The following is a 16,312-nucleotide window of genomic DNA, read 5'->3' as shown; positions in this document are numbered from 1 at the left end:
TGTCATGGTAGTCAGACCTCTCTTAAGATAACAAACAGGGGTAAACATGCGCCAAGTAGCTTAATTGTGCAGATGTCTCAGAATCTTTCTAATTTCTAAAGAAGAATATACCTCAATATTACTCCTAGAAAACTGTGTTAGGGAATGGTATGAATCAGACAAGAGTCTGTTTTGGACGGACAGCAAAGAGGAAGGCCTGGAGCTTCGTTAAGTAGAAAAGCGTCATGACGGAAGTCGTGTTTCTTAAAGCTTAATTCCCTTCAAAAAGATTAAATTCTAGATTACACATTGGGTGATGAGACGATATGAGGGATGCCTACGGGAGGCCAGATGGAAAGCGCCTGCAGTAAATTCCAGCACTGCGCCAGCATTGGGCGGTGGGGCCCAAGATACTGTCACATAATGAGATGTTCTAACGGGAAAACAAAACCAAACACAGAATTGAAGAGCAGACTGGTTATTAAAAGTAGAATAAAGGAAAGAGTTAAAAGATGGTTTTCTGATTTCTGATTTAAACTGCTGAATAAACTGTTTTCGGCAGCCTATTCTAATTTTCAATTTTACCCAGAGGCTAGCTGCCAACAATCCATGAAAAAAGAGTCGCACAGAATAGTCACTTTGAGAAAAGTGAGTCATATTTTCATTAACTCTCTTCCTGATAAAACAAACCGTATGTGTCACCTGCCCTTTCTAAAGGATAGACACTGAGCATTCATTGAGGATCAGAATGAAGCTCCTTTCTGTAGAGTTATCTGACTGAGGCCAGGAAGAGACTCCGAAGGCAATCGAGGTTTTGAACAAAGCTCAGAGTAAATTGACCTTGTTCTTTCTTTGGGCAAAAGCATTGCTGTGACTTCCAGACTGTGACATGTTTGCTAAGTATACAGGGGGCAGACACGCTCCGTGGCCGAATGCCACCACCACCACGGCATAATTGAAATCCTCGGGAGCTGGTTAAGTAAAGCGGCTGTGCCATGTGCACAGAGGGACAGGTGCCTCAGTTTCCTTACCTTGTTTATTGGCAAGCCGTGACTTCTTGCAGTAGTAGGTAAGCTCCTGCTCACAGTGGTCCGCAAGGTTAATTGTGGCCTGGAGCTGCTCCATGCTGGCCACATACTCGAAAAACCCAGCATATGGGTTCTCTGGGTTAGTGTTTCTGACTCTTGTTAGGTCAGAGCCATTGTGCTGTATGACGGTCCATGCAGTTTCTTGTATGCGGAAATGGGGAAGAAAGAGAGGAGACCATCACTAGTCTGCAAAAGTTAAAATAAATAAAGAAAATCAAAATCACCTTTTATCTGAGTCAAATTTTTCTAGTCATCAAACCTCTCTGAGAGGTTTCAACACAAATGGGTTCTTAAAATATTTAAATTATAGTAAAGTGACTCTTTTCCCTGAAGTTTATACGACTGCCATGCATTTGCCATGATTTTTATTTTACATGGCCATATAATTTAACCAGAAAATGTTTATGGTGAAAAATATTAAGAAAACTAATTATTAAAATTTGCGACACGTTTCATTTCATTGAATCCAATATTCTATTTTTTAAAGATGCATCATGATTTTACTTAAAAAAACAAAAGAAAAAGCTGCCTACTATAACTATAAAACATTGTTGATTATTGACACACCCTGAATTCAGGGATGCTACGATGTGAAAAAAGGTGTATCTGTGAATTTCTGAAATATTTTAAATTATATGATATAAGTGATGATTTTTCTACTCTTAAAAATTCCCTTTACCATTCCCTTTACCAGCAAAGAAAGGTCAGATTTTTATGGGTTATATATATCTCTCTCTTCAGACAACATTTAATTATGAGTGCCCATCCTTTTCTTTTTAAATCGAATTTTAAATATTCATTTTGGTATTGTGTGATGTGCATAGTTATGGAATACAAGAGGACGTTACTTCCTTGAGCTGAACACACCTGATACAGCATCAGCAACTCAACTAAAATAAAAAAAATATATATCTTTGAGTCCTTGCTAGAGCAATCCCTATCGACACTTGAATGTCTGTAAACATTACCATCATAATGATTACCAAAATTATGAAATGAAATAAAAATCCTACAATGTTTGTAACGGAAGATAGGCATATTGTATCTAGCCTTCAACCTTCCCAGAAATTGACTTCACATTATATTTACGGTGATAGACGCAGGCACAAGAACAGATTAATCAAAAGTCCTCTGATTTAATAGGTAAGAAACAGATTGGAAGTTGTCAAAACTCTGCTATCTATGTGATGTTAAGCCACATAACTCTTCTGTATTACAGAGGACTATTCCAAATTGGAGGAAACAGTAGGTAGAATTTCCTCCCCTCTCTTTAGCTAATGCATTCACATGGATCGACAATCAAAACAAGATAAGAGATTTCACTCCCACACCTCACCAGGTCACCAGAATTTTGAATAGAAAGGTCTGTCTGCTAAATAAGACGGGAGGCAGCTTTGACAGTCCTATTGCCTTCTATGTGTGAGTGCATCACTATTTTTCTTGGAAACAACAGCCGTTACTTTTATTTCTGCTTTGCATTTCTCCTCACCATTCAGCTTTATCAGTAAATTAATTTCCTTAAAGAGGACATGACATAAAAGCTAATGAAATTAATTATGGATGGCCAGACTGTGACATAGTATAGAGACCGTCAGGATATTTGAGTTGCAGATCTGGAATAGATGTGCCCTTAAGAAAGTCAGGTAAAATCTGAGCCTCCATTTCCAAATTTAGAAAATAAACTGGCAGAATATAGGACAATATCATAGGTCTGAAATTCTATGATTTTAGCCAACCCAACCTTCACTATTAGAGGTTTGTGATTATTGGGGCGCTTGGGTGGCTCAGTCGGTTAAGCGTCTGACTCTTGGTCCGGCACAAGTCAGGACCTCACGGTTTGTGGGATCGAGCCCCGCCTCGGCCTGCTTGGGATTTTCTCTCTCCCTCTCTCCCTGCCCCTCCCTCGCTCGCGTGTGCTCACTCGCACTCTCAAAAGAAATACATAATCTTTAAGAAAAAAAAGAAGTTCATGACCATTAATCAGGCAAATCCACTAACCTAGCCTCCACTGGAGTCTGCTTTAACTGTTCAGCAAACAATAAAATTTCCTTGTAACGAATCAATGGACAGCACGCGTAAGCTCGACTCTGGCTGGGTAGCTGCCAAAGGAACAGGACAATATGCCTGCTTTTGTCTCTTTGCCTTTTGGTTCACACTGAGAGGGGCTTCCCTAGAGTTTAGCATCCACTGGGTCACAGTAAACACATGATTCTAAAGGTCTTTTAAGGGGTAAGGAATCCAAGGCTGTGGTGCACGACAGCCCTTGAAGGACCGTGCCCAGAAATGTTTCCTTTTGAAATTCTAAAATTTCAGTGTTACGGTAGTTTCTTTAAATGATTTCGTTTTTTAAAAATATTTATTCATTTTGAGGGGGGCCGGGGCAGAGAGAAGGAGAAAGAGAATCCCCAGCAGGCTCTGTACCGTCAACACAGAGCCCAGCACAGGGCTTCAACTCACGAACCGCGAGATCACGACCAGAGCCGAAATCAAGAATCGGACGCTTAACTGACTGAGCCACTCAGGTGTTGCTGATTTTATTTTTCAATAAAAAGTGCTACAAAGCATGAAGTTAAACAGATGCTGCATTTATCAGGCAATCTCGATTTCCGGGGCGAAGCAGAGACATCACGAGGAGCAATGAGAAAATGAGTGCCCAGCAGCCATGCAAAGCCCCATGTGCTTTGCAAACAGGGGAGCCTCTCACAACTATTAACCCTGAGCCTCTCTCCTGCTCTTTCAGACATGATTGCATTAGCTGATGTTTAGAAATTACAACTGTAAAGGACACAGACTTTATCATAATTTGTAACTCAGCATTTTGTGATTTATTCCATGGGGCTTTTCCACTGGCCTGGAGGCTCCCTGAGAAGAGTGATGGTTTCTGATTTGCTAACCACCGTATCTGCAGCACACAGCACGGGGGCTGGCACAACACGCCCAAAAGACTTTAGTTACAGAACTGAGGGAATAAACACATGAACGAATTAAAGACAAGGTACTCTCCAGACGAGAGTACAACCTTCAGGTTCCATGGTGGCCGTGAGCCTTGCCTTGCCTCTCAGCTGCTTTAGAACTTTGTAAACTGTCAACTCATAGTTTTGCAAAAGAGTCTGACACTGTGGAGGGCGTGACACGTTATCCTACTTGTAAGTTAACTGGTTATCTTGCCTCCTATCTGCATTCTATCCGTTTGTCTGCATCTAGCTACCGAGATCTAGATTTACTCGGGTGGAGGAAGACGGCCGCTCAGAGACACAGGAGTCTTTGCATCAGGGGCCGTCTGCCCACGGAAAATCTTAGCAGCCTCTAGGCTCTACGGCCCAATGTCCCGTGGGCCAATACAGAGAGCGCCAGATGCGCCCGCCCATGCGGGGTCTGCACCCAAGAGAGGAAACCCCCAGAAGTATGAGACTTGGAGATTACGGGCGATGGCTGGCACATCTTCTCCTCCCCTCCACAGAGGGAAAGGGGCCTTCTGGCTCTAGAATGCCACAGATCTCTGGGGAGAGGCGCCACTCCACAGGTTGTTTAAATCACTTTTGGAGTGCAGGCAAATGCATCTGGGGGGGATAAGCCTTCTCAATCTCTCCAGAGAAATTCACTATCTCTAACTTCCAAGACATATGCATATGAAATTATCCTTTAACACAGGCTTCTAGATTTAATTAATTAATGTGTTTAGTCTTATTGGCTCAGCAAGCAAGCATGGTTTTCCTTACAACAAGTAATGATTGCCCACAGATGAGCAAATTCCATCCGGCAGAAGTTCAAGGGACTCCCCTTTTCTACTATGGACGAAGCCAGGTCTTCCTCCGTCTGCACATTAATTTCAACATTACCGATGTGCCCCGAGGTCTGTTCTTTGGATTCTCCTTTGAACTGGTTGTAACATCTTACCAGTTTCCTCATGAACAATGCGTTAAAATCTTTACAATGTGTTTTTGAGCTTTTATTTTTCTATCTGCCTAAGAGTCATGATTGTATTATCATTATTTTTTTAATTATCCTCTACCAAAGGCAAAGAGAAGTAAGTTGTTGCAGTAAGGAGACACAGGGACATGAGTAAGGAAAGACAGCTGAAACGGGCAGCAAATCTATGAAATTTAATAAATATACTAAAAAAAAAAAAAATGGAAAGGCAGTTTGGGTCCACCGGTGTCTTTCCCCGAAGAGATTTCTAATATATAGATTGTATGTAAAGCACCTGAGTAATTAAGAACCTGATTTATCTTAGGCTGACTGCTATTTTTTAGTGTGATAACAGTGTAAAGAAAAAACATGCTGTTTAAGCAACACTCTTGCAGAGCTCTTGTTCCTTCAGGATTAACAGCGGAGGGTGACAGATGTGATGAAAAGCTGTGAGGTCAGGTAGGAAGTGCTGTGTTCAGGAAAGCCTCGGAGATGAAAGGGAAGAGCAGCTAGTGTTCTGGGGCAAAACTGGACATAAACAAGGCTGCATGTGAATAACGATAGTTGGTTATTAACTCTCAGAGCTATCAGGAAGACCTGATTGTTGAAATGCCTAGCGTAAAAATAATTTTGTTGTTATAAATCTTAACGACGCTCCAGCTTTCCCAGGGGATGGTCTCAGGAGCCCCAATCTCAGAGCTTGTTTAGAGAGCAGAGGCCCAGGCCTTGGGCTTGAAAATTGAGTCAGTGAAACTAAATGTAGGAGTCTTGGTGGTGATGTAGAGAGAAAGAATAAGGTTAAGCAACGGAATTAGCATTATCATCAAAGTTTGAAAGCCCCAGCTCAAGCACTCATCAATCGCTCCCCACTGAAACAATTGTCCTTACAATGCAATGTTTGATCATGAGACACAACGCCTTGAACCTAGAGCTATTTCATTTTAGAAAAAGCAGTGGATTTAGGGGCTCCTGGGTGGCTCGGTGCATCTGACTTTGGCTGAGGTCATGATCTGACGGTTCACGGGTTCTAGCCCCAGGTCGGGCTCTGTGCTGACAGCTGGGAGCCTGAAGCCTGCTCAGATTCTGTGGCTCTCTCTCTCTGCGCCACCCCCGCCCCCAAAAAATAAACTTAAAAAAAAAAGAAAAGAAAAGAAAAAGTGGATTTAGTGTAGAAGAAAAAAGCCATGTACATTTCTAAAGACACAGTCACTGGGATTCCTATTATCCTGTCTACTTATTTTTAAATTATATTTACAGTACTCTGTTTAGAAAGAATTTTCAGTCTTGAACATAGTTTGGGAAATTATCCGTTCAAAAGAAGTTTCCTTTGTAGTTTTTAGCTTGTAATGCTTCAAGGTATTTAAATCCACGTGGAATCATTTGTTTGACAATGATTCTAGACTAATAACTGGATTTTTTTTAGGTTACCCATTTGCAAGTTACGGATTCAGCATTTTGCCTTGTTTTTATAATTGTTATACTTGATTTATACAACTAGAGGATATGTTACTGGCTATAAGCAATGTGACACTGATAGAACACAGCCTTTTCTAGTGGAAAAATGTTCAGATTGGGAGAAAGGAGACAAGGTTTTAGTCCCTGATTGCTCCCTAATGATTCTTTCCCCAACCTCCCTGCTTTCCTCATTTGCAAAAACCAGATCAATAGGGAACGTTTCAAGCTGTAACATTATTTTTCACTGGGTTGTTACATTCTGGGATTGCCACTTTAGTGTGAATGTATTTCAATATTCCGGGGTTTCTGATGACACTAAGCTGATTCCTAACTGGATTATCTGTATCTGCTCTCAATGGCTTGCTTTTCAAACGGCTTTACATGTTGCGAATGTCCTCTCCAGCATCAATGCTTTCTGATCATTTTGCTGAGGCAAAATTAACCTCTGTATGTGTGCATATACATATTTCCTTCATGTCCGTCAGAGTTGTTATCGAATCAGCACAACGCTTCGTTGACTGCGATAAGGCTCGTGACTGGTAAAGCAATATGAGGAGGTAAATGTTGATTTAATAGAAAGGGAACAATTCATTCCATAAAATGAAACTCGGAATTTCCTTGTCATTTAGATAATTTAAGTGCACATGGCCTATCAATTTTGGAATTATTATCCATACAAAGATAATATATGCATGTATGTGAATATAATTCAATCCTCACTATTTGCAGTTCCTCATTATCTGGAAATCGCCTACTGCCTAAAATTTATTTGAACCCCCAAATCATGACTCGAGGCACTCTTGTACATCTACAGACATGTACATGCAGCAAAAAGCTTGAGTTGCCCAATCCACACGTACCCCCAAAATTTTTTTTTTAACAATGGCCTCGAAGTGTGGTGCTAAAGAGCTGTCTAGTATTTCAAGTGCAAGAAGGCTGTGTGACGTGCCTCATGAGAAAACAGGTGCTAGAATAAACCTCGTTGAAGTGTGAGTCACAGTGCTGTTGGTTGTGAGTTCAATGTCAATGAATTAACAGTATGTATTAAATAAGGTGTCTCTAATCCGAAACACAAGTCAAACAAGGTCATGTGTTGATCGGTTGATGAGAATGTTGGCTAATTCGGTGTCTGTTGTTGCTTTGCGGAACATAACGATGTTATAATCACGGATAATGAGACTTGTGTGTGTATGTGTGTGGTGTGTGTCTATGTTTCGTAAAGTTTTAAAGATTACGGATACTTATCAACCTAGAGGTATCTGATTTATAGAATCAAAACCTTCTAAGCATGTGCCTGTGGATACTTCAGGATGCATTGTGGGAACACAGGATTCACAAGGACGCGGGGTTAGATTGTTAAATGTCACTCACAACCCAAGCTGTACGAACAGGAAAAATCAAAAAGTTATTTGACAGTTAAATTCCTGTATTTCACTGCAAAGTCTTCCCTTCCTCTCTGTGAAGTATTTTCAAATGTATTATGTTTCAACCTCACATAATAGAACAGTCTGTTTTGTGAAGCTGGAGAAGCACAGGTCCAAAGCAGCGATTCTCAAAGCTAGGTACACAGAGGAGTCAACTGGGAAGATGTGTAAAATATTGATTCTGTTGTCACCGCAACCACATTGTCAGAACCTGACTCAAGTGCTGCCTGGGGGTCCGTGCTGGGTACAAGAGGGAACGTCACTGAAGGGACACACATGCGGGAATCATGTGTCTTAGGGTGCGTGTGGGCAGTGCCCGAATGTTTGTGCCCCCCTCCATTCATATGTTGAATCATCGGGTAATTAGGTCATGAGGGTGGGGATCAGTCGTCTTGTAAAAGAGACCCCAGAGACCCTCTTCCATCACATGAGAATACCAGAAGTCTGTGGCCCAGGAGAGACCCTCAGCTGACTATGCTGGTGCCACGAGCTTGGACTTCCCAGTCTCTAAAACTGTAAGAAACGAATTTCTGTTGTTTGTAAGCTACCCAGTCTGTGGTTATTTTGCTACAGCAGCTCAAACGGACTAAGACAGGCAATGCCTTCAATGACTGTGAGAACAAACGGAAGACGCCTAGCTGTGTTACATGAAAAACCTTTGAAGATACAGTCTAATTTTCTAATTTTCCCAAATATCTGTTGCCATGGTTTCAGCACCATCCTCGAGGTTTTAGAATTACACATTAATCCAAAGGAACTTTTGCTCCCACATTCAACAGCCTTTCTCCGTATCTCCTTTGAATGTGTCACAGACATCTCAAACTCAACATGTGTAAAATTTTGACCGAGCTGCTGGTCTTTGCCCTCAAACCTTTTCTGACCACCTCTCAAATGTCGGCAACTCGACTACTCCAGCTGCCCAAGCCAAACCGTGGTGTTATTCTGGTCTCCTTTTGTTTTCTCACATCTCACACGTACTTGGTGAGAAAGTCAAAACTGCCTCCACCATCCACACTGCTATTGTCTACCATCATCCTCTTGCCTGGATTCTTGCACTACTTGAACTGGTTGTCCAAGCGGGTTTCCACTCCTACTACAGACATACAGAGACACATACATTATACACACGTACACATAGATCTGCATCTTATGTATAGCCATGCCTATGGAGTGTATGTGTGTACATGCATGTGCGTGTATGTGTGGACCCCTGCTCCTAGATGGGCATTTCCCAACACTGGAGCCATCACGATCCCACGGAAGGCAGTCAGAGTGCATCCATCGGTGCTTAAAAGCCCCCAGTGTCTTCTCATCTCATTCAAAGTAAATGTCAGGGACTTCACAACATTGTTGTAAGGACCTCGTGACTTCCCCGCCTGCCCCTGCCTTACTCGACTCTCTTGCTCTCCCGCTACTCCCAGATAACTTGCCACACTCCTACCACACTAGATTTGTTGCTGTTTTCTGAAAGCACCTGGGAAGATCACTGCTCTCAGCACTTAGCACTTGCTATTTCCTTTGCCTGGAAGGTTCTTGCCCCAGATAGTCACTGCCTGATTTTTAAGTAGTGAATCTTCCTCTGAAACACCTCCTACTTCAATTTAATATTTCCTTTTTCTGTTTGTTTTGCTCCAGAAAACTGTGACTTCCTGACACAGAGCTATTCAATGTAAACTTTTGGCCACGATGGAATAGGCAGCTGCTGAGCAGTTAAAATATGGCCAGTGAGGTTGGAAAACGGGACGGTTAACTTAATCTTGTTTTTATTAATTTAAATTTAAAATGTATTTCGATTCATTTAGCTTTATTAATTAGTTTTTATTAAATTTGAATCGAGGATCGCTTGGGTGGCTCAGTCGGTTGAGTGTCCGACCTCGGCTCAGGGCATGACCTCACTGTTCGTCAGTTTGAGTCCCGTATCGGGCTCTGTGCTGACAGCTCAGAGCCTGGAACCTGCTTCGGATTCTGTGTCTCCCTCTCTCTCCGTCCCTCCCCCACTCACACTCTAACTTCCTCTCTGTCAAAAATAAATAAACATTAAAAAAATTGAATCAAAATAGGCATTTGTTACAAGTGGCTACTACAGTAGATGGCACAGTTCATCCAGAATCCATTTTTTTGGGTTTGATGATGCAGAGATCAAGATTCCTTTTTATGACATTTATATACACCCCGCCCCTCCCCCTGCCGGCTCCCCAGCACCACTGGTTGAAAGACCATATTCCCTTCACTGTGTATCAATGCCTTTGGAGTAAGTCAACTATCCATATGGTTCTTCGTGTCCCTTCAAATCTGCTGATAAATCTTAGAATCTGCGTTCCAGTTTTCACCAAAGCAATTATATCAACAAATAAATACTCCACTGGAATTTTAATTAAGATTTTCACTGAATCAATACCTACATGGGAAGAATTGAGATTTATACTATACTGAGTTTCCCAATCAATGCAATTTTTACATTTCCCCATCTAGTTAGAATTTCAATTTATCTCATGAGCATTTTATCCTTATCTATATAGAAACCATGCATATCTTTCATTAGATTTATTACCTTCTATTTGAGATTTTTTTACGCTATTGATAATAAAATCTAAAACTTCACATTTTGCTTATTGCCGGTATACAGACATGAAATTAGTTTTTATATTAACTTGATACCCAGTGATCACCCTAAAGTTTATCTGTAAATTATGGAGAATATTCTCAATATATCACCTGGCCGAGGACAAATAATGAGAACCTTAGTTCTACCTTTCCAGTACTTCGATCCTTCCTTTCTTTCTCTTGCTTTATTGCACTGGCAAGGACCTCTATCCCATACAGTGGTGAACAGAGTGATAATAGCAGGCATCGTGTGTTAATGCTGGTAACACAGGTAAAGATTTCAATATTTCACCATGAAGTATGAATGTGCTGGAGAGTTTTTTGTGAGTGCTCTTTAACAAAGTAAGGATATTTCCTTCCGTTGGTAATTTATTGAGTTTTCATTTTCTCCCTTTTCATAAGTGGATGTTGCATTTAATCAAACACATTTTCCATGACTATTAATACCTATTTAAGTGTATGTAAGTAACAAATTCAAGAATACAAGTTATGTTTACCTACATTTAAAAAGTAAATTATTTTCCAAAGCTTTCACATGTATCAATCTTCTCAGAGAAATAAAGTCTGTCCTTTTTGTTTGGAGACTTAATAAGATACTTCATTATTAGATGTTCTACCCAGATACCGCATTCATTGAAAATAATAAAACATTTTAAATCATTACCATTAAACTATTTTTTAAAGATTTATGTTGAGCTCTTTCGCTGAACAATATACATTTTAATCAAGTTGCAAATTAGGCCAACTTTCTACTGGTTTCATTTTAATTTTGTGTGTTTAAAGCTTCATGCAAATTTAACTATTAAATGAAAATTGATTAACTCACCAGTCATATTGCAATATAGAAGAAAGGGTTCCAGGGGACCACTTCCATCTGAATCTATATAGTAAAACCCTGAAGTATTTCCTCTGTGCTTATAGGATTCACATGACTGCTCATAGATAGCTGTAAAAAAAAATGGACCATCATAAATGGAATAGTATAAAATGAATCTCTGAAGTTCTAATTTGGACACAAAACACTCCAAGTGCTGAAATGTAATATGTACATTACTGACCGGGAGAAAAGATAGGACACACTTTAAATCTCATTCTTTTTTTAAAAAAAAAATAACTAATATGGATGAAAGTAGGTTATATAGAGAAAGGCAGAATGAGGTTGAATTGCATGGCATTTCTTTCTGTCATTAAAGGAATATGAGATTACTGAGTCAAAATAAAAAAATACTTTTTTACATTAGGTAAAACAACAAAAGAGACGGTTATGTGTTTTAAATGTTAACATACTTAGAAGTACGCTGTAACACCCATTTTGGACATCCATTCAAATGGATCTTGTGACATCCACTGTGGAATTTCTAATTCTAGCATCACCTAACATCTGAAACACAATAGTGTAATCTCCTTAAATAATCTGCTATTATCCAATAATTATGAAACAGAAAGGTTTTAAATAATGTTGTAACAATTCTCCTTTCTCACAAAAATTACTCACAGATAAAATCTTTAAAAAAAATAATGACCGGCAAAGCTCTTCGTCAATAACTTTAAAAGTAATTTACAAAAGAAACTTTCTCTAATTCTCTGTAATGAGAATTTAAGATAATTAAAATTGGAAGCAGAAAAAATATCTATATTAAATATTCCTTCAAGTGGTCTCAATATGTTTTGATCCATAATTGGATGGGTTTTTTTTTTTTTAAAGTTCATTTATTTACTTTGAGAGAGAGAAAGCATGAGCAGGAGACAGGCAGAGACAGAGAGGGAGAGAGGATCCCAAGCAGCCTCCACACTGTCAGTGCAGAACCCAACAAGGGGCCTGATCCCAGAAACCATGAGATCATGACCTGAGAAGAAATCAAGAGTTGGATGTTTAACTGACTGAGCCCCCAGGTGTCCCCATAATTGGACGTTTTTGATTATACAATTATACATTTGCCATGTACAAGGTTTGATATTAATAGCTATATATGATACACACATCGCATTGAACACTTGGTCAAATGTACTGATAATTTTCATAAAGCTTTTGATTTTATGAAATGAGAAATAAGTCATACCCCGAATGTCCTTCCTTGATCTAGTCTAAATTTTTGAAAATTATGTTAATGACTTTTTAGGCAATATGAAATAATGTAACTAATTTGCTCAATGTTACTGAAATTTCAGATAATCATACAAATTTACTTCCCTATACCTCCACCTTCTGATGGTTTTATTTTGTTCCTATTATATATTACATAGACAAGAATTTAAGCACGGGTTGTTTTCTAGTCACATTTATATTTTGTGCAGTGAAACAGGCATGTAAAAATGGTTATTTTATTCACTTCTGCACACATATACATACGTTCATAAATTCTTTGAAGGCAGTTGGCAGGAGATATACATAACTTGAGAGTCAGGGTTGGTATTAGAAAGGACACATGATTGAGGTGCCTGGATGGCTCAGTTTGTTAACTATCTGACTTGATTTTGGCTGAAGTAGTGATCTCACAGTTTACGGGTTCGAGCCCCATGTCAGGCTCTGCAGTGATAGTGCAGAGCCTGCTTGGGATTCTCTCTCTTCCCCTCTCTCTCTGCCCTTACCCTATTCGTACTCTCTCTCTCTCAAAATAAATAAATAAACTTTGAAAAAGAAAGGACACATGATTCCATGATGGTAATTGGGAGTACATTTGCTTCGTGTGTATTGCTTGACTCTTTATAATATGAATGTTTATAACATATTATTTTCTAATAAAACCTTTTAAAGACTCCATCCCTGCCCCGTTCTCTATTTATGCTAACGATAGTGAAGACTTCACTACAACCAAGTTTGTCCTCCTGGCCCCATTTCTCAGAATGTTTATTGGCCAAAACCCTTCAGCTCCATTTGGACTACCTGTTCAAGAACCTAGTAAGTTAACTCCATGCTTAGAGCAAAATGTGGCCATAAACAAAAATACTTTATCAACCAGTTTTTTTCCCTCAGAATGTAAATATTTAGATTCATTCATAACAATTACAAACAAAGGGTCAATTAAAACACATTGAATTAGCGTTTTGTTGGGAGTTACTACAATTAGGAAGATGGTGGATACGAAAAAGTCAACTAGACTGGCCTTCTGCTACTGGACCTGGCTCAAGTAACTTGGTCTCTAGTTACAGTGAGGCGTGGCCTTCGCAACAGTCGGCATCCTGCATGATGCGAACATAAGCTGATGCCTAAGAATGACCCTGGCTGCAGTGGTGCAGGCTTGAGGGTGACACCAGGAGCCCCTCCCGCTCACGCCCTCGTCAGCCCCGAATCAGGACCTCTGAGGGTCCCTTCCAGAACCTGCAGGGCTGGGAGCCCGGGATGCTAACTCTCCACTCCGACAGGAGTAAAAGTAGCACACGGTGAAGAGACTGCGAATGGAGAGACTGATGACTGCATAGAACACCCTCGCCTGAGGTCAAGGCTATGGGACATCGTAGTAGGAGAGAGGTCGCTCAGCAGTGTCTGTAATAATGTGAAAAAGTGGGAGAGAAAAATGGGCGTTTAGATCTCCCCGTCCTATGTACTGAAAAAGTGGACATCAAAATGGCATATGAGTCTTACTTACAATGCATGCAAACACTTCATCAGAAAAACTGCGTGGTTTATAATATACATAGAGTATTTATTGGTTGTGCTCTCAGGCTCTGAAGCACAATTCCAAGTGTTCACATACTCAGTGTCCCTCAGTTATCGAAGGAGCCTTGGGCAAGGTGATTAGTCTCTCTCTGTTATTTCATGAGTAAACTAGGGATAATAATAGTAACCTACTAATTCAGTGAATTTGGAACATCAGAATTCAATGAATTGGGACATATAAAATATTATATCAGTACCTGCATTTAGAAAACATTCAATAAAATGAACTATTATGATTAACATCGTTACCTGCCATGCTTATTTCATTATTCTCACTAATGGGGTTATGAGAATTTAAGGATTACTCATTCTGTATTATTTATTATTTATTCATTATCTATGTTTATTCACTATTTATATTTTATCCTTGGCTGCCTTTTTTTTTTCGATATACATTTCTCCTTTGCCAGCTCTCCTACTCTTTTCTATCCTGTTTTATGTTACCTACTCCTATAAGCTACTTCGACAACTCTGTGCAAAGAGGTATGGATTTAAAATAAACTAGGAATCAACTGGACGCTAAAATTCAGGCTTGCACGTTCCAATCCACGGACATAGATGCGCACAGCCACGAAAAGGGAAATGGAACAAGGAAATCGGAACAGAGGCAAGAAGAAGCAAGTGTGTTCGGCTTACAGTTGTGGCAAGTAGCTCCCGTGTAGCCAGTGTTTGCGCAGTTGCAGTGAAAGGTATTCCAGGACTGGGAACATTCACCACCATGTTCACAGTAGTTGGGCAAACACCTACAAAAAGGTGCAGATACAATCACTACTTTTCATTTTGAGCTGTCATAAACTGTTGGTCATGGTCACGCGAGAGAAGAATGTCCACAGTACCAGAAAGGGTAAATTTAACATGACTAACGGTTATTCAGTCTGTCATTAAGGTGCTTTAATCACAAAACCAAACCTTAGATCAATAGCTGCATCAGATTTCAACCAATTCTCGTTGGTTGTGACTGCTTAATTTTCAACACGTCCTGCTACATCAGAGCACTTTCTTTTCCCTGAGTAAACATACCACTAACTCAATATGCTGCCAGAAATACCAATAGCTTACATAAAATAACAACACTCAATCTTACTGATTTCCTACACTGAATATTTAAAGAAACAAGAATAAAAAAAAGAGAAGAAAAGAAGGAAGTAAGACGGAGGGACATCTTTATTCACTTTTTGAGTAGAGTGAATAGCTCTAGGAATGTTGAAGTTTCATTGGACAGGCACACAAATTCATAGCAGTGTGTTGGGGTGCTCTAGGATGCTGAATGGAACTCACAGGGGCTCCCAGGATATTTGAACTTCTCCAGAGAAATACAGGCATACTCAGTATCTGCCCAGACTTGCACAATTTCCTGCTTGAGGTAGTTCAATGTCAACATTAGATCAGAATACATTCCTTTCAATGATGTCCCATATTTAAGAACCTGGGTTTGCAGTAGTTGCTAAAAAACTGAAACCATGTGAAACCATGTGAAATCAGTGTTGAACAAAAACGAGGGTGGTAGTGTCTGACCTGATCCCAAGTTTTGAAAAGCTGTGCGATACTCAACAGGTAAACACGTGTAATTATGAAGTAGCTGTGTTGAATTCAAAATAAAACTAAAATATTTTTCAAATTATATATATACATATATACATAATCTACATATATAAATTACAATATATATTATGTACGTATATTCCACTTTCAAAGGCTTACTAAATTTTAGGACATATCTATAAAGTTGTTTGGACCTAAGTTACATCTTAAATGAAGGCATTAGTTATATCTTTTGGCTTGGAACACTATGAAAAAATTACTGAACTATATAAGGCACTGTGGCCAAAAAACTTGGGGAGCTTCTGGTATCAACCTGAAGAGCCCTGATCAGATTATGGATGCTTTTCAGTATTGATATGGAAAGATCTGTTGAGACCAAAGTTTGAAATGCTCGCCATTACTCCCAAACAAAAAATTAAACTGCAAAGCCTGTCAAGAATATATTCATGCTTGGGGTTTCTGCCACCTCCTTTATTGAAACTAAGGATGGGACCTTCGTGTTCTGCTCACAGGATTTCTCCAATTTTAACTGAAAACAATGCCAGTGAATTTTCCTGATTATAAAAAACAGATATCCACTGTACAAAAAATCAAACAACCCAGGACACAGCAGAGGAGAAATATGGTTTATAATCTCATATATAAAAATCACC

General features: G+C 39.6%; 1 protein-coding gene across 5 annotated transcripts in view; it reads right to left on the bottom strand.

The window, feature by feature from the left end:
- CNTNAP4 (contactin associated protein family member 4) overlaps positions 1 to 16,312 on the bottom strand; it is a 253,966-nt gene that overhangs the window by 65,184 nt on the left and 172,470 nt on the right. For all 5 annotated transcript variants that reach the window (XM_058706376.1, XM_058706373.1, XM_058706374.1 and 2 more), the window contains 3 exons: positions 14,754 to 14,860; positions 11,286 to 11,405; positions 1,011 to 1,208 (listed from right to left, as the gene is read on the bottom strand). In XM_058706376.1, the coding sequence (XP_058562359.1) occupies positions 1,011 to 1,208; positions 11,286 to 11,405; positions 14,754 to 14,860 (425 nt within the window). The remainder of the gene's footprint in view (positions 1 to 1,010; positions 1,209 to 11,285; positions 11,406 to 14,753; positions 14,861 to 16,312) is intronic.

The sequence above is a fragment of the Neofelis nebulosa genome, chromosome 17 (genome assembly GCF_028018385.1).
Source record: "Neofelis nebulosa isolate mNeoNeb1 chromosome 17, mNeoNeb1.pri, whole genome shotgun sequence".
Lineage (NCBI taxonomy): Eukaryota > Metazoa > Chordata > Mammalia > Carnivora > Felidae > Neofelis > Neofelis nebulosa.
This window is presented reverse-complemented; position numbering and strand designations above follow the sequence as displayed.